The sequence below is a fragment of the Bufo gargarizans genome, chromosome 1, assembly GCF_014858855.1.
Source record: "Bufo gargarizans isolate SCDJY-AF-19 chromosome 1, ASM1485885v1, whole genome shotgun sequence".
NCBI classification, from domain to species: domain Eukaryota; kingdom Metazoa; phylum Chordata; class Amphibia; order Anura; family Bufonidae; genus Bufo; species Bufo gargarizans.
The window spans coordinates 719,951,270-719,978,822 of record NC_058080.1 but is presented as its reverse complement, the minus strand read 5'-3'; the positions used below and the strand labels follow the sequence as shown (position 1 = coordinate 719,978,822).

Genomic DNA, 27,553 nt, shown 5'->3' with positions numbered 1-27,553 from the left:
TAAGCAATATTAGGGTATTATTTTGGTGTTGTACAATTTCAGAGTGAAAAAAGGAAAGTAGTACCTTGCAAAGGTATGGGAACCCAAGGAGATTTGAGCGCTCAGATAACTTTGACTTAGGCGTAAACCTTAAATAACCTGTTAGGGTTAAGGCTTGTTCACAATCCTCATTAGGAGAGGCCAAATGGTGCAAATTTCAAAGCTTTATAAATACCCAGACTCCTCTAACCTTGTCCCAAAAAACAGCAGCCAACGGTTCTACTAAGCAGCTGCAACTCTGAAAATGAAAATTGTTGAGGCCAACAAAGCAGGAGAAGGCTAAAAAGATAGCAAAGGGTTTCCAGGTTGCCATCGAAATGAAATTAAGAAATGGCAGTTAGCAGGAACAGTGGAGTTCAAGAGAAGATCTGGAAGACCAAGAAAAACTTCAGAGGCAGCTGCTCGTAGGATTGCTAGAAAGGCAAACTTGAACCCCTGATTGACTGCAAAAGACCTTTAGGAAGATTTAGCAAACTCTGGAGTTGTGGTACGTTGTTCTACTGTTCTTCGACACCTGCACAACTATGGCCTTCATGGAATCGTCATCAGAAGGAAACCTCTCCTGCATCCTCACTGCTAAATTCAGGGTCAGAAGTTTGCAAAAGAACATCTAAACAAGCAGGATGCATTTTGGAAACAAGTCCTGTGGATGGATGGGGTTAAAATAGAACTCTTTGGCCACACTCTTTTGCACAAAGAGCAAAGGTATGTTTGGAGAAAAAAGGGTCACACAATTTCATGAAAAGAACACCTGTCAAACCGTTAAGCATGGGGGTGGATCAATCATGCTTTGGTGTTATGTGGCAGCCAATGGCATGGGGAATAGTTCACGGATAGAGGGAAGAAAGCATTCAATGAAAGTCCTGATCAGAATACCATTGAAAATCTGTAGATAAACCTCATAAGAGCAGTGCATGCAAGACGGCTTAAGAATCTCACAGAACTGGAAGACGTCTGGAAGGAAGAATGGATGAAAATCCCTCAAGCAAGAATTGAAAGACTCTTGGCTGGCTACACAAAAAAAAAAAAATTACAATCTGTGATGCTTGGCAAAGGGGGTGCAACTAGGTATTTACCATACAGGGTGCCCAAAGTTTTGCTTCGGGCCCTTTTCCTTTGTTGCTATTTTGAAAATGTAAAAGATTTAAGTAATAAAATAAAAATATTTTTTGCTTAAAATACAAAGGGAATGTAATTTCATCTTCAACTTACTTAACACTTCACAGTGAAATAAATTGTGACCAGGGGTGCCCCAACTTTTTCATGCCACTACTATCTTTCTGTCTATCCATATGTCTTTTTATCATCTCTCCTCTGTAGGATGCAGTGCAGTCACTGTGATCTGTCATGTGCACCCCTACTCTCTTTGCCACCCTTACTTCCTGTGGTTTTGCATTGCAAGATCCTGTAGACAGATAATGCTCTGCTTCCCTCTTTGCTGGGTTATACAAAGATTCCTCTGTTCTCGCCTTTTTTTTTTTTACGTATTTATTTTTGTATTGTGTTTGCACACTACAATGGAAGGTTAATGCAAATGATCTCCCTCCCTCATAATGCAAACATATATAGAACCCGTGGGAAGCCTCAAATGATACTGACATAATGAAATACAGTAACAGTACTATGGAAATTTCAGCATGTCACTACCGCACAAGTCGGGTTTTTAGGATATAACCAGTTCTTCGTCGTAGGCAAGTCCTGCTCATATTCCAAGGACCCTTCATACGAAGATCCTATCAAACCTTCCTGGTTTATATAATCTATGTCAAAACCCTAAAAGAAATACACCAAAATCCCATTCCCAAAGCTTCATTTATTAGTGAGAGTGCAGAGCATCAGCAATGAGCAGGAACGGGGTACGCTGACGCCAAATTATCCAGTGGGTCAGGATATGGATATAATAGTCTGTAAGTTTGTTCATGACGCCAATTGCAGCGTGCGCAGGGTACAATCACAGGGCCCTCCACGCCTCAGGTTAGGAATGCCAGAGTGGTGTAATGTCTCTGTATGGTGGTGATAATGGTGTCAAAGGTGTCTCCTACCTGGGTACGGCTGGACTCCTGGCTCACTAGCAATAAATTGAGTATAGTGCTAGTAGGAGTAACCTTTAGATGAAGTTCAAACTTGTCTTTACTGATTGTAACTTTCATCCAAGCAAGATACAGCTTTAGTCTTAGGTCCCAGCAGGTATTGGCAATGTTTGGCAGGAATTTATCTTCTGCTCTATCAACCTGGAGCTTGCAGGAAAGGACGTCTGCTTTGTAGCTCTATACTGTGGCAGGAATTTGGCTTCTGCACTTTCTATCTTCTGCTATATAGGGACTGACTAGCTGAGGAGGAATATGGCTTCTCCTGGGTCTCTGGACTTTACTCACAGTTATCTTCTCAGGGTATGCTTTCTTCCTGGAACTGGAGTTCGTCTGCTTGCTTCATCCAGCCGAGGCTGCAGGGCTCAGGCTGGGGATGATTATCAATGTCTCAGCCGAGACAAGATCCTGGCTTTCTTCTCTATCTCAGGGAGCTCCTAACATGTACACCCTACCCCTAGCGGGGGGTGGGCTACACTACTCTAACTTCCTTCTCTCCCCATGGTGCAGGATATGGGCACAGCCCACTCTGCTCACATAGGGGGAGCTAAGCTGGAACAAACTATTCCAGCTTAGATATACTAAACTGAACCTAAGTCCTTGCCAGACCATTGCTGCCACCTGCTGGTGAACATGGAAAATGACAGCAATAATTCGATTTAACAAGGTTTTATGCACATCTGTGAAGATATAATGTAAAATTACATCAGATGACAAAGTGAAAGCTCTTAACACATAGTAGCGGGGTAGAAGAGTTTAGTAACACAACTCTGGGGTGTTACACATCTACTAAAAGCATCCCCCGCCCTGGAGGACCCAGACCTTCTGTATATTATACAGCCATCCCATTGATTTCAATGAGCACAGTGCAATACGTCATTTTCCCTGTGGTGGCTCTCGAGGGAAATTGACTATGTACATTGTAGGCGATCAGTGGGGATCCCATCATTAGGACACCCTGTGCAAACATCAAAACATTTAAAATTCACGTATCAGGACATTTGACCCTCAGACCACTCAGAAAAGCCAGCAGAGAGGACTAGAATGCCCTCAGAAAAGTCCCTTTTGGGGCAGAGCTTGCCTTTTGTGGTCCAATTCGCAAGACATTCTCAGCAAAGTTGGGACTCTTGGCAAGTATGTCAAATACATTTATATCCTGAAAAATTCTGTGCTGCTGGACTATTCCCCATTCATCTGCATATGTATTTAAAGGGTTTCTCCCATTTTATAAAGTGATGGCATATAAGATTATAAGAATAAAGGTGACACAACACTGCTTTAGCACCGTGTCCCCTATGCAGGGAACTGCAGCACAGATCCATTCAGGTGAATGGGGGCCGACTGCAGTTCCCGGAACAGCCAGGTTTCTTAGGTGCCGCTGTACAGGGAAAAATTGGAAGGGGACACAGCGCTGAACCAGTGCATTACCCCCTTTATTTTCAGGATTGGTGGAGGTCCGAGAGGTCTGATCATAAAGTGACATATCATAGTGATGGGCTGACCATTGTTTAAAAATTTACTACGAATGAATTGAACAATCAGATTCCTGCTTGCTGAAAATGTGTTCCATCAGGGAGGAAGATTGTGACCGTGGCCGGCTGTAAGTACAAGCAGGTGGCATGTTCAGCTGATCATTTGCCACTTTTCGTGAGCCGACACGAGTCCATTTTTTCTAACAGACGGGCTATGTTGCAGGTGGGGTCGTTTGCATGAACAATCCCACGGGCAATTGATTGTGGCCAATCAAAATCTTATGTATATGAGCTGCTTAAAGGGCAAAAAATTCTAGATTTTTCAAACCAGCACCTGGATCAGAATATTTTTGTAATTGCATTTAATTAAAAATTTTGCATGGCCACCAAATTATTTACTGAAATCTATCTGTATAGCGCCACCTGCTGTTTGCCCTTTTTCTAAATTCTGTGTCCACCTCACTGAGATGGAAGAACGTGCTCAGTTCCATCACTTTAACTGCTACCAGCTGCAGCAGAAAGGACATACCCCCTGAGAAAGTGCATTCCCCCTGAGCTACCAGCCTGAGAAAAATCTAGCAGAGCGATTGCAGCAATGAATGGGGAGATCTCTGAATCCATGTGAGGTTCAAGTTTGCCAGAAGAAGATTGTCATGTACTGTTTGATGTCTGATTGTTATTTTTTTACATTACTCATGGGAGAACTCTTTTAAGGGTCCATTCAAACATCCGTAAGTGTTTGGCCCATCGTCAAATTGCCGATCTGCAAAACACGGAAACTGGCCGTGTGCGTTCTGCATTTTGCGGACCGCACATGGCCAGCCTATGATAGAAATGCCTATTCTTGTCTGTGATTGCGGGCAAGAATACAGGCTCGATCTTGTTTGCGGGGCCGCAGAACTGAACTACGGTGGCGGAACGGAACACTGTGTACTGCCCGCATCTTTTGCGGCCCCGTTGAAATGAACGGGAAATTGCGGAACGGATGCAGACCTAGAACTACGGACATGTGAATGGACCCTAAAGAGTGTATGACATACAATGATTTCAATGCATGTCATGAATTACATTATTCCAAAAACAGACCCAAGCATCCTCACCCAGCGATGACAATCTATTGTGGGGGTAGACGGGAACCGAATTTTAACTGGCAGCTTGGATAAGGCATGCATTTGTATAGACGTGAATGGGGATAGTGATGTGGACCAACGTAATGTCCCAATGAACAGGACCAGATCACTAACGGCAAGGGTTGTCATTGGGACACCGGTGAAATCACTTGTAGACGTTGAGCTCTGATAATACGGACACTTTTTCACATATTTCTCCAACTATATCTATTTTTCGAAAAATCTGCTTAATATTGCAGCCTGGGATGGGGAGTACAGGTCAAATATTCCTCCGGTCAGTACTGCACCAAATGGCTGCGATCACTGAGGTCAACTGTAGGAAGAGAAGAATAGTAATAGGAAGGCAGGATTTACAACACGCTCTTCTCTCATTCCTATCGCCTTATTAATCAGATTTTTCTAGTAATACACATTGAAGGAGAAGTTCTAGATTTCTCCTTTAAATTAGTAGAAGTTCTCTTAAATGTATTCAGCGCCGCTTCTTTTATTTCAGTTTCTTTAGTTCTTTTTTGCGACTTCGGTTTCCTGTTTTTGTAATAATTTTCTTTCTCTTTTGATCTGCTGATTTGTAGATTTCAGGAAGCACATGACTAACCGGGTGATGTACAGGATGGATGAAATCTTAATTTTCACTGTGGTGTCTATGATGGTGGGAAGGAATTACAGTTTTGGGATTTAGATCAGTAGCCGCTTGCCTTTCAGTGCAAACATCCAAGTCTGTTACAGCTGAGAATACTTGACATTGGTCTAAAAATTGGTCCTAAAATGTGTCGGGTGATTTATGGCAAAAAATGTGTGAAAATGTAAAATTTTAATCATGTGATGTAGTAACAGTGACAATTTAGTCTAAAGCTGGCTATACGTTTAAGATACCTGTTGGCCAAACCCTTTCTCTCGACCCCCAACCCTCTTCATACACATGCACAGCTCGGCCAAGCATGCATGTATTTTCAGTGAGGAGAACGGCTTATCTCTCTTGAGAACAAAAAAATCGGACATATTGAACATGTCTGATCCTTCTTTTCTCCGGCATCTGCCATCAGGGAAGAGTCGAGAAGCCTCATACACATGTGATGGTTGGTCAGTCTCATCTGTTGTCTATGGTTAGCTTTACTGCGGTAATGTTCCATTTTATTTTTTTTTTACAGGGAAAATTCGATTCACCGCGAAGCCGAATTTCCTTGTGCTTTGTGGTAGCGAATCGATTTAACCTGAAATAGTGTAAAAAAAAAAAAATCATACTTATCTCCTACATTTGCTCGCAACGGGCCGGCGGCCGCCACCTTGATTGAAGATGACGGCTTCATCTCGGGCCACGCGAATTTCGCACCAGTTCTTCAAGCAAGATGGCAGCGGTCGGTCCGTGGCAATCAAATGGAGGTGGTAAGTATGATTACATTTTTTATTTCTGTTAATTTTACACAGTTTTTACTCTCAGATGCCGTGATCATGTATGAATGCAGAATCTGAGGGGTAGAATGATGTGGAGCAGCGCTGTCGCAGCTCCCTGTCATGGCACCCGCTACTTACAAAAAAAGGCGATTCCTCACGAATCACGAAACTTCGGCGAAGCAGCTGAATCGAATTTTGAAGAAATTCGCTCATCTTGCCACTCATTTCATATCTTTTTTCCTTGCCCTCTAATGACTTCCAGCAGGATTAGGGGGAGAGAAGCGACAACGACACTTAGCAAATATCTAATGTGGTTGTCATGCTGGCCCCAAAAGTTAAGATGAATACCTCAATTACTCTAGCAATAACTACTATAATGGACAAGAGTATGGACCTGAATATGGATGGGACTTTTTAATAATGTCTCTAATTCCCCCTTTAACAGCAACTATCAGCAGGATCAACCCTATTAATCCAGGCATACTGCCTGGTAAAGTTGATCCTGCTTATTAGGGTCCATTCACACATCCATGTGTGTTTTGCGGATCCGCAGATCCGCAAAACACGGAAACTGGCAATGTGCGTTCCGCGTTTTGAGGACCACACATCGCCGGCACTAATAGAATATGCCTATTCTTGTCCGCTATTTTTTTTCGGGAACGGAATTGCGGACCCGGAAGTGCGGGTCCGCAGTTCCGGATCCGGGCCGCACATCGTGCGGCACTATAGAAATGAATGGGTCCGCAATTCCGTTCCGCAAAATGTGGAACGAAATTGCGGAAGTGTGAATGGACCCTTAAAATGAGATTTTGTGAAAATCGGTTGTGGCATTCCCTAGAAAAAATGTCTTTAATTCATTTTGTAAATGAGAGCTTTAGTGCACCAAGGGGCGTGACCAGCATTAGGGCTCATGCACACGGCCGTATGTATTTTGCAGTCCACAAAAAACTGATCCGCAAAAAATACAGATGACATCCATGTGCATTCCATATTTTACGGAACGGAACATCTGGCCCTTCATAGAACAGTCCTATCCTTGTCCGTAATGCGGACAATAATAGGACACGTTCTATTTTTTTGCGGAACGGAAATACGGACATACGGAAACGGAATGCACATGGAGTAACTTCAGTTTTTTTTTTAGTACCACTGATGTAAATGGTTCCGCATATGGTCCTCAAAAAAAAAAAAACGGAACGGACAAGAAAAGAAAATACGTTTGTGTGCATGAGGCCTTTGAAAAGGGGTGTGTCCCTGCATAGTCATCAATCAAAGCAGCTCACACGTGTATAGCTATAGTCCCTGCATAGTCAGCACCGATGGGACAGCATCAGAATCACACCCCAACTGGTAATTTATTCTGACATTTTTAGAAGGGATAACAGAGGAATGAATGCTGCAGATGGATTACTCTACATCCTTCCACTCTGTGCACAGTAATACAATAGACATCGCCACTGACTTGTCATTGCAGGGCTGCTGTACTATGCTGGGCACGGTTATGAGAACTTTGGAAATAGCTTCATGGTTCCTATCGACGCCCCGAAGCCTTACGGATCGACTAACTGCTTGTGTGTCCAAAGAATCCTAAAACTGATGCAGGAGAAGGAAACCGGACTCAATGTGTTTCTACTAGACATGTGCCGCAAAAGGTGAGCAAATATCGCGCCCGTCACCCCAAAATGTACGGCACAATCACCAAAGTGATCTGCAATCCACAACGTGTGCGCAAATACAAGGCCCAGGACAGCATGGAGGACCGTATGTGATCGGACAGCCTGGTCCAATGGTCAGGGAAGAGACAGGCAGCCCAAGTGCAATACGTGCATGGGGCAATTCTACCAGAGAAGGAGTTTTTCCGGCTCATAGAGGGTAACTACATGGTATGGACACAATTAAAGGGGTTCTCCGGGCTACAAATAAAGTCATCAATATCAGATTGGTTGGGGTCTGACACTGAAGACTCTGTACACTCTGTAGATTTGGGCGCCCACGTATTGAAACTCAGCTTTCATTCACTGAGCTGCAGTACCCAGCATGACCACTACACAGTATAAGGCGCTGTCTGTTTCCAGATCCATACACTGTAATATAGTTTCCAGCGCTACAGCTGATCGGTGCGGGTGACGGGTATCAGACCCCCGCCGATCTGATATTGATGACCTCTCTGGAGGATGTAGCCTGGAGAACCCTTTTAATGCAAGAGATGGCCATGTCCTCGCCTCAAGTTAAAAGAGGCAACTTATCATGTGTGCACATACCATTGTATGAGACCATGAATAAAAAAAAAAACATTTAAATTAAAAAATTCCAAAATTCCTGTTTTCCCCCCCTCCATTTCACCTCGCAATAAAAAGTGAAGGCAGAGACATAGAAACAAATTATATTGACAAATTAAAGAGCTTAAAAAAAATACATAAAATAAAGTAAATAATTTTTTTTTTAAATCTATATAAATTTGGTATTGGCATTATTGCAACAACTCACAGAATAAAGATATCACGTCATTTATACTATACAGTGAATACAGAAAAAAGAAAACCAAAAAACAAGGACCGAATTGCTGTGATTTTTCACCCTGCCCCTCCAATGTTATTATTTTCCCTTATAACATGGTTATAAAGGGAAAATAATAGCATTCTTAATACAGAATGCATAGTACAATAGGGCTGGAGGGGTTGAAAAAAATATATAAATTTTACTCACCTTAATCCACTTCGTGCAGCCCGGCTTCTCTTCTGTCTTCTTCGTTGATGCCCAGGAGGAAAAGGACCTGTGGTGACGTCACTGCGCTCATCACATGGTCCGTCACATGATCTATCGCCATGGTGATGGATCATGTGACGGACCATGTGATGAGCGCAGTGACGTCACCACAGGTCCTTTTCCTCAAAAGAAGAAGACAAGAGAAGCCGGGCTGCGCGAACAAGTGGATTAAGGCGAGTTTAATATATATATATATTATTTTTTTTTTAACCCCTCCAGCACTATTGTACTATGCATTCTGTATTAAGAATGCTATTATTTTCCCTTATAACCATGTTATAAGGGAAAATAATAATGATCGGGTCCCAATCCCGATCGTCTCCTAGCAACCGTGCGTGAAAATCGCATCCACACTTGCTTTAACGCAGCCCCATTCACTTCTATGGGGCCTGCGTTGCATATAAAACGAAACAAAATAGAGCATGCTGCGATTTTCACGCAACGCACAAGTGATGCGTGAAAATCATCGCTCATGTGCACAGCCCTATAGAAATAAATGGGTCCGGATTCAGTGCGGGTGCAATGCATTCACGTCACGCATTGCACCCGCGCGGAATTCTCGCCCGTGTGAAAGGGGCCATAGAGTACATTAGATGTACCTCAGAATTGGGCCATTTATCAACTTATCCTGCAAAATAACAAACCCTCCTACAGCTAGGTCGATGGAAAAATAAAAAAGTTATGGCGTCTGAAATGCACAGTTCTCTGTGTCATTATGTACTAAGCTGTAGCCCTTAAAGGGGGATTTCGGTTACATTAAGTTATCCCCCTATCCACAGGATAGGGGATAACTATTAGATCAGTGAGGGTCTTACCGCTGGGATCCCCACCGATCGCAAGTACAGGGGCCCCATATCCCCTGCAGCCCCTGAAATGAAGGGAGCGGCCAGTCGGGCATGTACGTGGTCACTCCATTCATTTTTATGGGAGTTCCGGAGATAAACTAGCTGTGGATAGGGGATACCTTAATGTAACCGGAATACACCTTTTAAGGGCTTAAATAGGGGGTCTGTTTTGAACAATGTCTTTTTGTTATACGAGTCCCATGACAGTAAGCTAATTGTAGGGTGTCCAGCTCCTAGGACCCAGTGATCATCTGAAATCTGAGGGGGAACCTGGCAGTAAGTGTTCAGTTTCTCTGCAGCGCCACCACAGGGGAAATGAAACATTACACTGTGAAATAAGTAGGATGTTCTTGTAATGCACAGATGTGTGGGGTTTCCAGATGTAGAGACACTCTTGTTGGTGACTTTCCATTCTGGAAAATACATATAGGCTCTAAATTGGAGATTTCCCTCCATTTAAGAACTCCTTAAAGGGGTTGTGCACCCCCAAAGGTGCACAACCCCTTTAATAGGGATCCTTGAAAATGTATTTCTTAAACCAGGCAAGCATGTGCATGGTTCATGCTGGATCTATCATTCCTTCATCTTGACACAGGAACCAGTATGATGACACCATCTTAATTCCGGAAAACCTGAAGGTGACAGCGAACATTGTCTTTGGATACGCCACGTAAGTTTTTCCTCCTTGTCCCGAATGTCCAAAACTCTGAGGATAGCAGTATATCCATAGAGACATCTGTTTTTCTGCACAACCACCACTAGGTAGAGCTATTACACAGCTAGTATTGAATTTAGTGGGAGCTGCAGCGTCTGTATGCAGTGAGCTCCACCTAGTGGTGCCTGCAGGAAAGCACAATTTTCCTTTTTCCTGCTCCTTAGGCCTCCTGCACACGAACGTGTGCTTCCCATTGCCGTATTGCGCACCGCATTTGCGGATCCGTGGCCATTCCGCATCACGGTTGCAGATCCATTCACTTCAATGGGTCCGCAAATCTGGAGATGCGGAATGGTGCGGCAAGGAACGGAACCCTACGGAAGCACTATGGAGTGCTTCCGTGGGGTTTCGTCCCGTACTTCCGTTCCGCAAAAAGATAGAACAAGTCCTATCTTTTTGCGGAACGGCCGGATCGCGGACCCATTAAAGTAAGTGGGTCCGCGATCCGCTGCGGTTGCCCCACGGATGGTGTTCATGCATTGCGGCCCGTCTGCAGGAGGCCTTACTCTTTTTTTAGTTGGTTTTATCTTGAATCGGCTCGAATACCATAGATGGAACTGGATAGAGATCTTTTTGTGATGACTAAAGGAAGTTACATGTACTCATAGGGTGGTCACCCATGCAGGAAATCAAGTCATTGCTAGGCAACCAGAAGTATCACAATCTACACAACATGCTATTGCGCCATGAGATATGAATATAGATTCGATTTGATACTTATTAAAGTAAAGCTCATTAAAAGTGATACGTCCTTCACACGTGTAAATGTTTTTAGAAGGATTTACACCCTGCGCTTCTCTCACTCCTATTGCCATATTAGAAACATTTTTCTAATAATACATTTTAGTGGAGATGTACTCAGCACCCATCCTGTGATACAGCTCCCACTTGGCTATTTTCAGAGGGCCTACAGAAGTGAACAGATATCGGACACACATATATGGCATATCCTATCGATTTACCATAAATGTCCAGATGGGACAAGCCCTTTAAATCCATAAAATGAAATAAAATCCATAAAAGAGAACTATTTATTTAGAGGAGTTGTCCCATTTTGGACATTGGGGTCTTATCGCTAGGATATGCCACCAATGTTTGATAGCTGCGGGTCCCAAGGTGGAACAGAGCCCACAAGTACAAGAATGCATCGCCACCCTCTATTCGTTTCTATGGGACTGCCGAAAATTTCCATAAGCCCCTGTCACGGAAGGTGTACAGGAAACAAGACATTGCAAAATAAATATATGACTTACTGAATCCAAAACTAAGGAACAAAAGGGAGACCCCTGCAGAAGACCTGGCACTCTCCCTGACTCTGCTCAGCCTATGCAAACACCCCAATGGTGGATGATCGCATATCCACGTACCTCGACTATATAACACCTGAACACCCTACAATAGTGAGGGGACACGACCACCGGCTCCCTACACTAGACACGGAGGGAGTCAGGGTCACCTGGGATCCAGCAAACATAAAATCACAAATGAATGTACAACACTTAACTTGTAGAAGACTGGGAACTAGGATCAGCATGCACACACACTCCAGGAAGTTGTATAAACCGCACACTAATGCATTATGGGGAGGAATTTAAAGGGATGCAATCAGTCCAACTACAAGACAGCTGAGAGAGACTAACGAGATAAGGAACTGAAAACCAAAACAAAGAAAAGCTCAAGGAGGAGGTTCTGAAAGGCATCTGTCAAGAGCTTCTCAGATGTCTGGTTGTGAAGTACCCCTCCCTCTACGAGTGGACTCCGGACACTCAGAGCCCACCTTCTCAGGATGGGACCTATGGAAAGCCCTGATGAGACAAGTGGCCTTAATGTCCGTCACTGGGACCCACATCCTCTCCTCAGGACCATAACCCTCCCAATGAACGAGGTACTGGAGAGAACCGCGGACAACACGAGAATCCACAATCCTAGAGACCTGAAATTCAAGATTCCCATCAACCATAATCGGAGGAGGCAAAGGCGAGGGTACAATGGGTTGAACATAAGGTTTTAATAAAGACTTATAAAAAACATTATGGATCTTTCAAGTCTGAGGAAGATCAAGACGGTAGGCAACAGGATTGATGACAGACAAGATTTTGTAAGGCCCAATAAACTTAGGACCCAACTTCCAGGAGGGAACCTTCAATTTGATATTCTTGGTAGACAACCACACCAGATCACCAACATTCAGGTCCGGACCAGGCACACGTCTCTTATCTGCCACACGCTTATATCTCTCACTCATGCTCTTTAGATTATCCTGAATCTTTTGCCAAATCGATGACAAAGATGAGGAGAATCTGTCCTCATCAGGTAAACCAGAAGACCCCTCTCCCGAGAATGTCCCAAACTGCGGATGAAACCCATATGCACCAAAAAATGGTGACTTATCAGAGGACTCCTGACGACGGTTATTTAAAGCAAATTCGGCAAGGGACAAAAAAGAACACCAATCCTCCTGATTCTCCGCCACAAAACAGCGCAGATATGTCTCCAGATTCTGATTGACGCGTTCTGTCTGGCCATTCGACTGCGGGTGGAAAGCAAAAGAGAATGACAACCGAACCCCCAAACGAGAACAGAAAGCCTTCCAGAATCTGGAAACAAACTGCGTGCCCCTATCAGAGACTATGTCTGAAGGAATACCATGCAATTTGACAATGTGATCAATAAATGCCTGCGCCAGCATCTTAGCATTGTGCAAACCAGGAAAAGGGATGAAATGCACCATTTTGCTAAAACGGTCCACCACCACCAGAATCACAGTCTTCCCCGAGGAACGAGGCAGGTCCGTAATGAAGTCCATGGACAGATGTGTCCAAGGACGGGAAGGAATGGGTAAGGGAAGGAGAGGACCTGATGGCCGTGAATGAGGGACTTTGGCACGAGCGCAAGTCTCGCAGGCTGCCACAAAACCCTCAACCGACTTACGAAGCGCAGGCCACCAGAATCTCCGAGCGATGAGATACACTGTGGCTCTTGCCCCCAGGTGCCCAGCAAGGACCGTATCGTGGTGTTCCTTAAAAATCTTGTGTCTTAAAGCGAGAGGCACAAACAACCTCCCAGGAGGACAAAGATCAGGAGCCTCTGACTGGGCTGCCTGCACCTCTGCCTCCAATTCAGGAAAAAGAGCAGAGACTACCACACCTTCAGCCAAAATGGGACCCGGGTCTTCAAAATTCCCACCTCCAGGAAAACAACGTGACAGGGCATCTGCCTTCACATTCTTAACTCCAGGGCGGAACGTGACAACAAAATTAAACCTTGAAAAGAACAACGACCATCTGGCCTGTCTCGGGTTCAGACGCTTGGCTGACTCCAAGTAGGCCCGATTTTTATGGTCAGTAAACACGGTAATAGGGTGTCTGGCTCCCTCTAGCCAATGGCGCCATTCCTCAAAAGCCAACTTGATGGCCAACAATTCCCTTTCTCCCACATCGTAATTTCTCTCTGCGGAGGAGAGTTTCTTCGAGAAAAAGGCACACGGTCGCCATTTGGCAGGAGAGGAACCCTGAGACAAGACTGCACCCACACCCACCTCAGAAGCATCAACCTCAACTATGAAGGGTAGAGAAATATCAGGTTGTACCAAGATGGGAGTGGAAGCAAAACTCTCCTTGATATTAGAAAAGGCCTTACGCGCCTCTACCGACCAGGAGGAAAAATCTACCCCCTTTCTAGTCATATCAGTGAGTGGTTTAACAACAGAGGAATAATTCAAAATAAACTTCCTGTAATAATCGGCAAAGCCCAAAAACGCATCAGCGCCTTCTGATTCTCAGGAAGCTCCCACTCAAGCACAGCGCGGACCTTCTCGGGGTCCATGCGAAAACCAGAAGCGGAGAGAAGAAACCCCAGAAATTGAATTTCTGGAACCGCAAACACACATTTTTCCAGTTTCGCATATAATTTATTCTCCCGCAGGATGAGCAAGACCTGACGTAAATGTTCCTTATGAGTTTTGAAATCAGGAGAAAAAATCAAAATGTCATCCAAATACACTAATACAAATTTTCCCATTAAATGATAAAAAATGCTGTTCACGAAATGCTGAAAAACGGCTGGGGCATTCATCAAACCAAAAGGCATAACCAAATTCTCAAAATGGCCCTCAGGGGTATTGAAGGCCGTCTTCCATTCGTCTCCTTCTCTGACCCTGACCAGGTTGTATGCCCCTCTTAGATCTAATTTGGAAAAGACTTTATCCCCAACAAATTGGTTAAACAGGTCCGGGATCAGAGTAAGCGGATACGGGTCACGAATAGTGATACTGTTCAGCTCCCTGAAATCCAGACAAGGTCTTAAAGAACCATCTTTTTTCTTAACAAAGAAAAAAACAGCGGCAACAGGTGACTTCGAGGGTCGTATGTGTCCTTTTCTCAGACTCTCAGAGATATAAGTACGCATAGCGACCCTCTCAGGTTGGGAAAGATTGTATAAACGAGATTTAGGCAGCTTGGCGCCTGGGATGAGATTAATAGGGCAATCGTACTCCCTGTGCGGGGGCAAATCCTGAACTCCACTCTCAGAGAAGACATCCGAAAACTCAGAGAGAAAAGGTGGTACAGTCTTAGTAGAAACCTCAGAAACAGATGTCGTGAGGCAATTCTTTCTGCAAAAGTCACTCCAACCATTTATTTGCCTCGCTTGCCAATCAATGGTGGGGTTATGTTTAGTGAGCCAGGGTAGCCCCAACACAAGAGGAGTAGGTAATCCGCTAAGGACAAAACATGACACATCCTCAACATGAGCATCACTCACAATTAAACGAATATTGTGAACTATGCCCTTTAATGATTTCTGAGAAAGTGGAGCGGAATCAATAGCAAAAACAGGAATATCCTTTCCCAAAGTGCATACCTGGAAACCATGAGTTATCGCAAAATGATTATCAATGAGATTGACAGCTGCTCCACTATCTACAAAAATCTCACAAAAAATGTTCTTGCTCTCTAGCGCCACCCTGGCAGGCAGGACAAAACGGGAACTTCAAGCAAACGGAAAACCTTCAATTTCCGCCTCAACCCTGCCAATAGTAACAGATGGAACATTTTTAAAAGATTTTTTCCTTTTTGTTTCTTTATTACTCCCAGAAAACTGCCTGAATCTCCTAGAGGCACAAACATTTGCCAAATGATTTATACCTCCACAACAAAAACAAACCTTCCCATGCGGGCTGAATCTTCTATTGTCAGAGGCAATCAACCCCAGCTGCATGGGCTCCTGCTCAGAAGGGGCTGACAGCGACTGAGACCCCTGCGCACAGAATGAGACCGCTGCACTGTCCTGGGACTGAGTATGACAGGAAGGAGAGATCTCTCCTCTCTCTCTAAGACGCCTGTCAATACGAACGGCCTGAGACATAGCAGCGTCCAAGGAGATAGGCCTCTCATGAAAGGCAAATGCATCTTTCAATCCCTCTGAAAGACCATGGCAAAATTGACTTCGGAGTGCAGCATCATTCCAACCAGTATCAGCTGCCCATCTCCGAAATTCTGAGCAGTATATCTCTGCAGATTGTTTACCCTGGCATAACAGACGTAGTCTAGACTCAGCCAAAGCAACACGATCCGGATCATCATATATCTGACCCAGGGCTAAAATAATTCATCCACTGAACGGAGGGGCCGTGCCCCCACCGTCAGCGAAAAGGCCCACGACTGAGCGTTACCCCTGAGCAGAGATATAATGATCCCCACCCTCCTTTCCTCATCACCAGAGGAATGGGGAAGAAGGCGAAAATGGAGTTTGCAAGCCTCTCTGAAACGCACAAAATTCTCACTACCCCCGGAGAACGTATCCGGGAGCGAGATCTTAGGCTCAGAGCAAACTCCATGAGCGTAAGCTGAATCGGTCACTAGAAACTGAGAAAGAGTCTTACGGAGATCACCTACCTCCAATGAAAGACCCTGAAAGCGTTCAGTCAAAAGTGAAACCGGATCCATGCTTGAGACGGTTTTGGCGGCTTATAATGTCGCGGACGGTGTACAGGAAACAAGACAATGCAAAATGAATATATGACTTACTGGATCCAAAACTAAGGAACAAAAGGGAGACCCCTGCAGAAGACCTGGCACTCTCCCTGACTCTGCTCAGCCTATGCAAACACCCCAATGGTGGATGATCGCATATCCACGTACCTCGACTATATAACACCTGAACACCCTACAATAGTGAGGGGACACGACCACCGGCTCCCTACACTAGACACGGAGGGAGTCAGGGTCACCTGGGATCCAGCAAACATAAAATCACAAAAGAATGTACAACACTTAACTTGTAGAAGACTGGGAACTAGGATCAGCATGCACACACACTCCAGGAAGTTGTATAAACCGCACACTAATGCATTATGGGGAGGAATTTAAAGGGATGCAATCAGTCCAACTACAAGACAGCTGAGAGAGACTAACGAGATAAGGAACTGAAAACCAAAACAAAGAAAAGCTCAAGGAGGAGGTTCTGAAAGGCATCTGTCAGAGCTTCTCAGATGTCTGGTTGTGACAGCCCCATAGACTAGAATGGAGTGATGGATGCGGTTGCGCAGTGCGCTTCCCGTACATCTCAATGGGACTTCCGAAAATAGCCAAGCGGCGCGTTCCATAGAAATGAATGGAGGACGGCCACGCATGCACTTTGCAGGCTCTGTTAGGCGCGGGTCTCAGAGGTGGAACCCGCACGTACCAGACATTGGCGGCATATCCTAGCAGTATGACCCCAATCTACAAAATGGGACGATGCCTTTAAAGGGGGAGACCTGGATTAGAAAAACGGGTCTGTTTTTTTCTAGAAACAGATCCACACCTATCTACGGGCTGTGTCTGGTTTTCAAGTCACTGAGACAGATCTGCAGTACCAGACACAGCCCGAGGGCGAGAGTGGCGCTGTTTTTGGTATGCCATGCAACCTCTTTAAGGTGTGTTTCCAGAGAAGGTGTAAATCAGGGCGGAAATGTAACCTACTACAGGAGAAGTCAGCTACTTCCTCCCTCACCAGTAAACTACATTTCCCAGCATATTCCGTCATAAATAGATAGAGATAAGTGAACTTGTAAGAACTGGAGAGGAATTTCCTATAACAGAGCTAAAATGTCAATGACACAAAAAGTTTTTTTTTAAATTTACTCATGTCTGAAGGAGAAGAATCCGGTCCGACAAGAATTCTCTGCTCGGTGGATGGAGGGGAAGGGTTCTCTCACAGTGATTGATAGCCAGAGAGACCTTTAGGGCTCTTTCACACTTGCAGCAGGACGGATCCGGCAGGTTGGTCTCCCTGTCGGATCCGTCCTTCCGCTGTTTCGCCGAGCCGCCGGACCGCCGCTCCGTCCCCATTGACTATAATGGGGATGGGGGCTGAGCTCCGGCGCAGCACGGCGGTGCACGGCGAAAGCCGCCGGACTAAAAAGTCGGACATGCAGGACTTTTTAGTCCGGATCCTCTAAGTGATCAAGTGACAATGCTGCAGTATTTTCTCTGTCCAAAATTCCTGAACATTTGCAGGAATGCCAGATCCGGCTTTATTTTCCATTGAAATGCATTAATGCCGGATCCAGCACCAAGTGTTCTGGACAAACGGATTCGGTTTCCCGGTCTGCACATGCGCAGACCTTTAAAAGTGTGAAAAAAAATAAAATACTGGATCCATTTTTCCGGATGACACCAGAGAGACGGATCCGGTATTGCAATGCATTTGTGAGACTGTTCCACATTCGGATCCGTCTACAAATGCTATCCGCTTGCATACGGATTTCCATATCTGGCAGGCAGTTCCGGCGACAGAACTGCCTTCCGGAATCCAACAACGCAAGTGTGAAAGTACCCTTACAGGGGTTATGCCATACTTGATGTCAAAAATGAAAATCAGAGATCATATAGCACATGACAATCTCTTTCTAACAAAGCTAGAACCAGCCCTGTACCTCACATGGGTCCAGAGATCTCCACATTCATTGCTCCAATTGCTCTGCTAGAATAACTTCGGCCTGAGGACGTGTCCTTTCTGCTGAAGCTATCTCCCTATCACAGCTCAAAGTGGGGGGTCCTTTCTGCTGCAGTTTTCGCCCTGTAACTGCCACAGCTTCTAACACTGACTTAGGCCTCATGCACACGACAGTATTTTTTTTTAACGGTCCGCAAAAACGGGGTCCGTAGGTCCGTGATCCGTGACCGTTTTTTCATCCGTGGGTCTTCCTTGTTTTTTGGAGGATCCACGGACATGAAAAATGAAAAAAAAAATCTAAGTCAAGTTTGCCATTGAAATGATAGGAAAAAACGGACACGGATCACGGACACGGATCACGGACACGGATGCCAATCTTGTGTGCATCCGTGATTTTTCACGGACCCATTGACTTGAATGGGTCCGTGAACCGTTGGCCGTGAAAAAAAATAGGACAGGTCATATTTTTTTCACGGCCAGGAAACGCAGATCACGGATGCGGCTGCCAAACTGTGCATTTTCCGATTTTTCCACGGACCCATTGAAAGTCAATGAGTCCGTGAAAAAAAAACGGAAAACGGCACAACGGCCACGGATGCACACAACGGTCGTGTGCATGAGGCCTTAAACTGAGCACGTTTGACCAGCTCAATGAGAAGGACAAAAAAAATAAGGAAAAGAACAAACAGCAGGTGGCGCTATACAGATACATTTTATTGAATAGCTCAGCGGCTGTGCTACATTTTTAGTTACATGCAATTACAAAAGTATTCAGATCCAGGTGCTGGTATGAAATATGTAGAATATGTTTTATGACACAACCTCTTTTATGGTGACAGACGATTGCTTCCTCTCCCAGAATTTAAAGGCAGGAGAAGTCTAGAGAACAAATACTGAGCTTAGAAGAGAAAAACTGCACAGTCAAAGGCAAACATAACCTAGAGCCTCTCCATACTGCAGCTATGGGGCCCTTGAAAAATGGGGGCCCAGCTATGGTTGCCCAGCTATTAAGTGCCAAAAACCCTCTCCAGAACGGACTACAAGAGGGCAGGGAATAGACCCAAGGGTCATGGAAGTAGGAATGGAGAAATATACAGTAGGTCCTTCTGGTCTTGGCACCACTATGGGGGCCCATTTGATCTATGCTATGGGGCCCCTTTCTTCTATGTACTATCCTGAGCTCAGACGGCGCATTCATAACGCGGTCTTAGCCACCAAATCTTCTAGGGATGTCGTCCGTGTGCGTTCCGCAATTTACGGAACGGGCCGCCCATAATAGAAATGCCTATGCTTGTCCGCAAAACGGACAAGAGTAGGACATGTTCTATTTTTATTGCGGGGCCACGGAACGGAACAATGGATGCGGACATCACACAGAGTGCAATCCACATCTTTTGCAGCCCCAAGTGAATGAGTGCGCCTCCGAGCCGCAAAAAATGCGGCTTGGATGCGGATCAAAACAACGGTTGTGTGCATGAGGCCTAAGGGTATGTTCACGCGGACTATTTTCCATGCAGATTTTAACATGTTTGCCGTCTGACCATACCCTTAGTAGGAGGTTGGTGGTGAGTTCTGGTGGGCACTGCCACTGGCACAGATTATTGTACTGAGTAGTGAATGAGGTTTTTGATGTATTCTCGTATATCTAGGTGCCAGGGGGCAGAGGCGTTCGAAATTCAACATTCAGATCTAGCCAACGGTATTTTCATGAAGTTTCTCAAGAATCGCCTATTAGAGGATAAGAAGATCACCGTTCTGCTGGACGAGGTTGGAGAAGGTGAGAACATACCGCTCGTATCGGATTTCTGATTTAAGCCTTATTCACAAGTACGTGTTCTCCACGGACAGCACACGCCCCCATTCATTTTAATGTGTGTATTCACACATCAGTGTTTTAGCGCGGTCCGTGTGTCCGTGGTTTTAGCACAGAAGCATACTCTATTTTGTCCATGTTCACGGATCTATCACGCCCATTATAATCTATGGGTCTGTGAAAACCATCCATGTTTCAACCCTTTTCACGGATCATTAGGAAGAGATGCTTTAAAAATTAAAACACGGATGACACACGGACAGCAGAAAACGGACACATGGGCGCAACACGGATACATCACGGACATCTTTACGGAGGCATGACTGACCACCTTTTTTTACGGATTTCAGCATGGACATGTGAATTAGGCTTTAGGTGTGGATTTCGTGCCTCTGATTAGGGTTTCCTTAACTACATGCATGAGAGAATGTCCATGGTTATTTCCACCAGTGTGGTGAAAAAAATCAAATTAAATCAAGAGCTTATTTTGACCGAAAATACCAAGGATTAGCCTTGAATTCAGGACTTTAATGCAGTGGAGCTAATCCTCGGGCGACTCTGCCGCGGATCAATATTAGATCAAGGAATGTATCACTTTGCAACACCTTTAGGGCTCATGCACATGAACGTATATTCTTTCCATGTCCTTACCAGGTTTTTTTTGAGGACCGTATGTGGAACCATTCATTTCAATGGGTCCACAAAAAAAATGGAAGTTTCCATATGTCTGTTCCAAAAAAAACATGTCCTATTATTGTCCACATTACGGACAAGTAGAGGACTGTTCTATTAGGGGCCAGCTATTCCGTTTCGCAAAATACGGAATGCACCCAGACACGTCATCCATATTTTTTGCGGACCGCAAAATACATACGGTCGTGTGCATGAGGCCTTAGACTGGTGATTTAGGAGTTTATGGAAAGAGGGGTGACAAACACCAGTATTCGTGGTTGTCAGTTGTTACCTGCTCCTTTCTCTTTCAGTGCGGAGGAGGGGATGTCATAACTATTCTGGGGGCCAAAAACCGTGGCCCACGGTGATTGCAACCCGTTCACACTGTGTTTTCTATTGAGCGGAATTTTGGCTCCGATATTACGCTGGCGTCCGTGTCGTTTCTGCCTCCCATTCTTTTCTATGGGAAGCAATGTGGAAAACGACCGCGCCAGGAAGCGACATGTTCCTTCTTAGCGCCATTACAGCTTTAAACCGCCGCTCTGCGATGGTTGGAAAGAATGGGAGGCAGAAATGAAACGCGGCCCCCTTTTGTTTTTATGGTGCAGTTCTTGTTTGGCCTATTGCTTGGATTCGGGTAAAACTAGTAGTAAAACCCCATATGATCCTTACAAAGAAGGTGATACAGCGCTAGTTGTCCGCTGCTGCCGCTCAGTGACGCTGCAGTGACGCTCCCGGCCGCCCTCCGCACAGGAAACTACAACACAGCCCCATTCACTATTTATTCCATGTATTTGGGGACTAACATCTCTTATTCTTTAGATATGGGACGTTGTCAGCTCACCAAAGGAATGCAAGCGCTAGAAATCCGCAGCAGCCTATCCGCCAGGAGGGCGCTGACTGACCCCATACAGCACAAAGCATGTTCTCCGGAGTCCTTGGCGAGAAATCTGCAGTGGGAAAAGGCGAATGGTGAGAGCTCAGATAAAATACCGTATCAGTGCATTGAACTGTAGGAAACTAGATGGCCCAAATTAAAACGTTACATGCAGATTTTCAGATTGTTCGGGGTCTCTGTAATAGGGGCATCCTCTGGACTCGAAGCAAATGACAGCTGCCACTAGGGGAAGTATTCTGATTGTGCATACATGTTGATCAAATTGAGCAAAGAGTGCTGCATCGATTTGTATACAGGAAGCTCCCCCTAGTGGCGACTTCAAGTATTAAGAATTATATCATCTCATTCTATGGCTGCTGAATGTTTCCATTCAAGGAACCAAGCAGAGATCTTGACAAAAGGAAGGGAGGGAAGAAGGAAGGAAATGAAACACACAGTATGTTTAAAAGCTGTGGTTTTCTTATTTTATTGTATAACAATGAAACTTTCATTAAGATTTATATAAAACCTTGTTAAATGCAATATCTTATCAGAAAATGACATTATATTATATTGATGTTCTTTTTTATATAAAAATATATTATTATTACTATAATATTACAAATATATATAATTTTTATTGTGATTATCTATATAAAAACTGTATGGAAATATTGCATGTTTGACACTGGCCACTGGAGCACACACACATGCTTTGCTGTAGACTGGGACTGGGATTTTATGACATTTCCTATAGCAACCAATCAGATTCCACCTTTCATTTTCCAAAGGAGCTGTGAAAAATGAAAGAAGGAATCTAATTGGTTGCTGTGGACAACTAGGCCTGTTCTACTTTACACCAGTTTGATAAATGACCCCCTTGGTTCTTGGAAATGGCAGCCCTCCTGACAGCTCAGCTTCTTCAAAATCACTGCTGATGTAGCTTGGAGTAATGTCTAAACAGGGGAAAGGAGGCTGCTAACCAACCCTCCACCATGTCAGATCTATGGGGGAGATTTATCAAACTGGTGTAAAGTAGAACTGACTTAGTTACCCATAGCAACCAATCAGATTCCACCTTTCATTTTTTACAGCTCCTTTGGAAAATGAAAGGTGGAATCTGATTGGTTGCTATGGGCAACTAAGCCAGTTCTACTTTCCACCAGTTTGATAATTCTACCCTTATGTCTTCAGTGAGCCTTTATAATATGGTTTGCCACTTGTTCATAATGAGACAATCTGGACCCCAATGTAAAATCTTTACTAAGGGCCCCAATAATATTATGGCCCATATATAGCACTTGTACACAATTGTGTGGCCATTTTAAAGGTAGTATTAGTAGTTTTATACATGAGGGTGTGATAGGGAGAGAGCTGCAGCAGAAAGGACAAGCACTCTGAACTGTGATAGGGAAAGAGCTGCAGCAGAAAGTATACGCCCCTGAGCCGCGGTAGGGTGAATTTTAGCAGAAAGGATACGTCCCTGAACTGTGATAGGGAAATCACTGTAGCAGAAAGGATACACCCTTTGAGCTGTGATAGAAAGAGAGATGCAGCAAAAAAGAACACGCCCCTTGAGTTGGTATAAGGCTGCAGCAGAAAGGGCACACTCCCTGAGCTTCCAGTTTAAAATAAACCTAGCAGAGCAATGAATGTGGAGATCTCTGGATCCATGTGAGGTACAGGGCTGGTTCTACAAGAGATTGTCATGTCCTATATGATGTCTGATTTTTTTTTTACATTAATTACGAGATAGCTCTTTTATATTTCCATGCTTCCATTTGCAGAACTCCCAGACAGCATGTGCATAGAGTTTGACTGTGGTATAAAAATCAAGTTGGGGTTTGCTGCGGAATTCTCCAATGTCATGATCATCTACTCCCAAATTATTAGCAAACCTGAGGATCTCACTCAGTGTACGGCCAACGTCACCGACTTTCCATTAGTGAGTATCTGCTCTCGCTCTTTTCATGTCTGGTGTGATGAAGGATGTTGAGGATTACACAGAGCACCCGGCCTTAGGGCAGCATTCACACTACCGTATGTGTTTTGCGGTCCATACCTGTATGTCTGTTCCGCAAGAGGATGGAACGTGGACCCATTGAAGTCAATGAGTCTGCAAAAATTCTGATGCAACACGGGCCACATCCGTATTTTGAGGATGCGCTAATTGTGGACCACGGTGTCCTCAGAAATGCTAAATAATGTGTCACCAGACAAGCAAAATAATTTAAAAAAATCTTGACAAATTCTAAACAAATTATGTTTAACATAAAAATGTTTGCTTTACATTAAACAGAATGTGTCATCAGAAAATCACCTATTGTTTAAATTTTAAACACTAGGTGATTTTCTGATGACACATTCTGTTTAATGTAAATCTAAAGCCACATCCTGATATTGTGTTGCTTTGTTACAGTGTAAACTAAGCAGGATTACAAATCTCTGTGAGCTGCCCTGGACTCCATAGTTCATATCTGATACATTGTACCAAACTCTGAGCTGAGTGAAAGCAAGCCCGGGTCTGCCTTCTGTTCAGTTGCAGTGAAGGTGCCATTTAGCTTAGGCTACTTTCACATTGGTGTTTCTGGGTTCACTTGTGAGATCAGTTTCAGGGCTTTCACAAGCGGCCCAAAACGGATCAGTTCAGCCCCAATACATTCTGAATGGATAAGGATCCACTCAGAATGCATCAATTTGGCTGCGTTTGGTCTCCGTTGTGTTTTTTCGATGGTCACTAAAACGCAGCTTGCAGCATTTTGGTGACCGTCTGACGATGCGGAGCCTAACGGATCCGTCCTGACTTACAATGTAAGTCAATGGGGACAGGTCCGTTTTTCACTGACACAACATGGTGCAATTTAAAACGGATCCGACCCTCATTGACTTTCAATGTAAGTCAAGACGGATCCGTTTTGACTTAGACTTTTTTTTTTTTATGAATAATGCAAACGGATCCGTTATTAACCGATACAAGCATTTGCATTTTTTGTGTGGATCCGTCTGTGCAGATAAAAGACGGATCCGCACCAAACGTGAGTGTTAAAGTAGCCTCAGGCTACTTTCACACTTGCGGTAGCCTGTTCCGGCGGGGGAACGGCCTGCCGGGTCCGTGCTACTAAAAGTCCACAGTGCCACCGGAACTCCGCTCCAGCGCCATTCACTATAATATGGGCGGGCCCGAGGTCCAGCCACAGCACGGCAAACATGCCGAGAGGTGTTGCGTTTTTTTTTTTTCCGGCCGCCTCTCGACATGTTGCAGCTGGAACTCCGACCCGCCACCATTATAGTGAATGGGGCCGGAGCGGACTTCCGGCAGCACGATGGACTTGCAGTAGCATGGATCCGGCAGGCTGTTCCCCTGCCGGAACAGCCTGCCGGAAAAAGCTACCGCAAGTGTGAAAGTAGCCTTTGGTCAGTGAAGTACTCTTTTAGATTGGAACCCAAGGGCTGGCGTAGGCAGAGGCACAACTTGAAACTCCTAAACCCTAAAAATAAATTTTTAAAAGTGTAATAGGGCCCCCAACTACTTCTTATGATACAGAGGGGCTCTTGCACCACGTTCAATACCAAGGCCTAGATACAACTGTTAAGTTGGAGTAGCGTCCACCACCAATATATATGATATAGAGGTCTGGGCTCCCGAGAAACACATTGTAAAGGTGGCCATACAGACATTCCTTCCCATCCCCCTGTACACATGCACGCATGGCCAAAATTTGTGAGTTTCGGTGATTTTTGTCTAATGTGTGTTGCGAAAAAAATAAAAATTAAATGTTTTGCTTGTCTTTATACAGGAGTTATACATTGACCCCAAAGAAACAAATAAAGACACCCCAGAGGAAACGGGAAGCTTTTTGGTATCTAAGGACCTTCCGAAGCAATGCTTATACACCCGTCTGAGTTCCCTGCAAAAACTAAAGGTAGGTATGCAAAATGTACTGTGATCCTTCTGATGCATTTTGGTGCATTCCGTTTCGTTCAGTTCAGTTTTGTCCCTATTGACAATGAATGGGGGCAAAACGAAGCCTTTTCTTCCGCTATTGAGATCCTATGACTGATCTTAATAGTGGAATTAAATGTGAAAGTAGCCTAATCTGTAAGGAAACCTGGCAGTAAGGCCCCTTTCACACGGGCGAGTTTTCCGTGCGGGTGCAATGTGTGAGTTGAACGCACTGCACCCGCACTGAATCCGGACCCATTCATTTCTATGGGGCTGTGCACATGAGCAGTGATTTTCACGCATCACTTGTGCGTTGCGTAAAAATCGCAGCATGCTCTATTTTGTGCGTTTTTCACGCAACGCAGGCCCCATAGAAGTGAATGAGGCTGCATGAAAATCGCAAGCAAGTGCGTATGCGTTGCAATTTTCACGCACAGTTGCTAGGAGACGATCGGGATGGGGACCCGATCACTATTATTTTCCCTTATAACATGGTTATAAGGGAAACTAATAGCATTCTGAATACAGAATGCATAGTACAATAGGGCTGGAGGGGTTAAAAATTATAAAAATAATTTAACTCCCCTTAATCCACTTGTTCGCGCTCGTTCATCTGTGAGGAAAAGGACCTGTGGTGACGTCACTGCAGTCATCACATGGTCCGTCACATACTTATCACCATGGTGATGGACCATGTGATGAACGCAGTGACGTCATCAAAGGTCCTATTCCTCACAGATGAAGACAGAAGAGATGCCGGCTGCGCGAACAAGTGGATTAAGGTGAGTTACATATTTTTTTTTTTTAAATGTAACCCCTCCAGCCCTATTTTACTTAGCATTCTGTATTAAGAATGCTATTATTTTCCCTTATAACCATGTTATAAGGGAAAATAATACAATCTACACAACCTTGAACCCAAACCTGAACTTCTGTGAAGAAGTTTGGGTCTGGGTACCACATTCAGTTTTTTATCACGCGCGTGCAAAACACATTGCACCCATGTGATAAAAACTGAACAACGGAACGCAATCGCAGTCAAAACTGACTGCAATTGGGTACCTACTCGCGCAGGTTTGCCGCATCGCATCCAGACCTTATCCGGACACGCTCGTGTGAAAGAGGCCTAAGTCTTCTGTTTCCCTGCAGCGCCACCACAAGGGAAATGAAGCATTACACAGTGACTATTCTAGTCAATGAATTGTCTGTGTAATACAGGACAGGACAGGTCCTCCATAGACTGAGACACTCTTTGTAACTGCTCTTCACTCTGGCCAAAAAATGAAGATCCTGAACAGAGGAGCGCCCTAATAGGGCATATGACAATGGGTGTTATGAACCAGGGGACCTTCTTAATTTTAATTATCCAATCTTTGTATTCCCAAAAAAGAAGATTGGTCCAGATATGGAGTGAGCAGGTAGGGGTAGGTTAAAGCTATTATATGAATAGAACTTACATTTTAGGCCATAGAGGAAAAAATATCACATCTGTCCATCTTTGAGCCACCACATTGTGAAAACCCAACCAGTGACATTAACTGGGAATTAGCTGACAACTTTCAGACTTAAAACAAAGGTTTCCAATCACTGTAAAGCACTTATCAACTTTACTCTACAAAGTTCTATTAATATTTGGGTTGCACAATAAGACCTTCTTTGGTCATCTTCTAGGGCATATCTATAGATGGTGCAGAGACAGTCCCAAAGCTTCTCTACTACACAAGAAGACACCAGTATTGTAAACAGTACCTGAAAGATGGGGGCCCTGGTACAGATTTTGCATTGGGGCCCAGAAGCCAGTTTACCCCTTCAGATCTTCTTTGGGATCATGTGGTCTTTTAATAAAAGTGTATATTATTTCTTG

At 44.5% G+C, this 27,553-nt stretch overlaps 1 protein-coding gene across 1 annotated transcript in view; it reads left to right on the top strand.

The window, feature by feature from the left end:
• The window catches only part of LOC122930099 (mucosa-associated lymphoid tissue lymphoma translocation protein 1 homolog), a 53,987-nt gene that overhangs the window by 24,174 nt on the left and 2,260 nt on the right, over positions 1-27,553 (top strand). The window contains exons 3-8 of the mRNA XM_044283452.1: positions 7,595-7,772; positions 10,327-10,401; positions 20,034-20,161; positions 21,692-21,841; positions 23,534-23,691; positions 25,544-25,669. Of these exons, the coding sequence (XP_044139387.1) occupies positions 7,595-7,772; positions 10,327-10,401; positions 20,034-20,161; positions 21,692-21,841; positions 23,534-23,691; positions 25,544-25,669 (815 nt within the window). The remainder of the gene's footprint in view (positions 1-7,594; positions 7,773-10,326; positions 10,402-20,033; positions 20,162-21,691; positions 21,842-23,533; positions 23,692-25,543; positions 25,670-27,553) is intronic.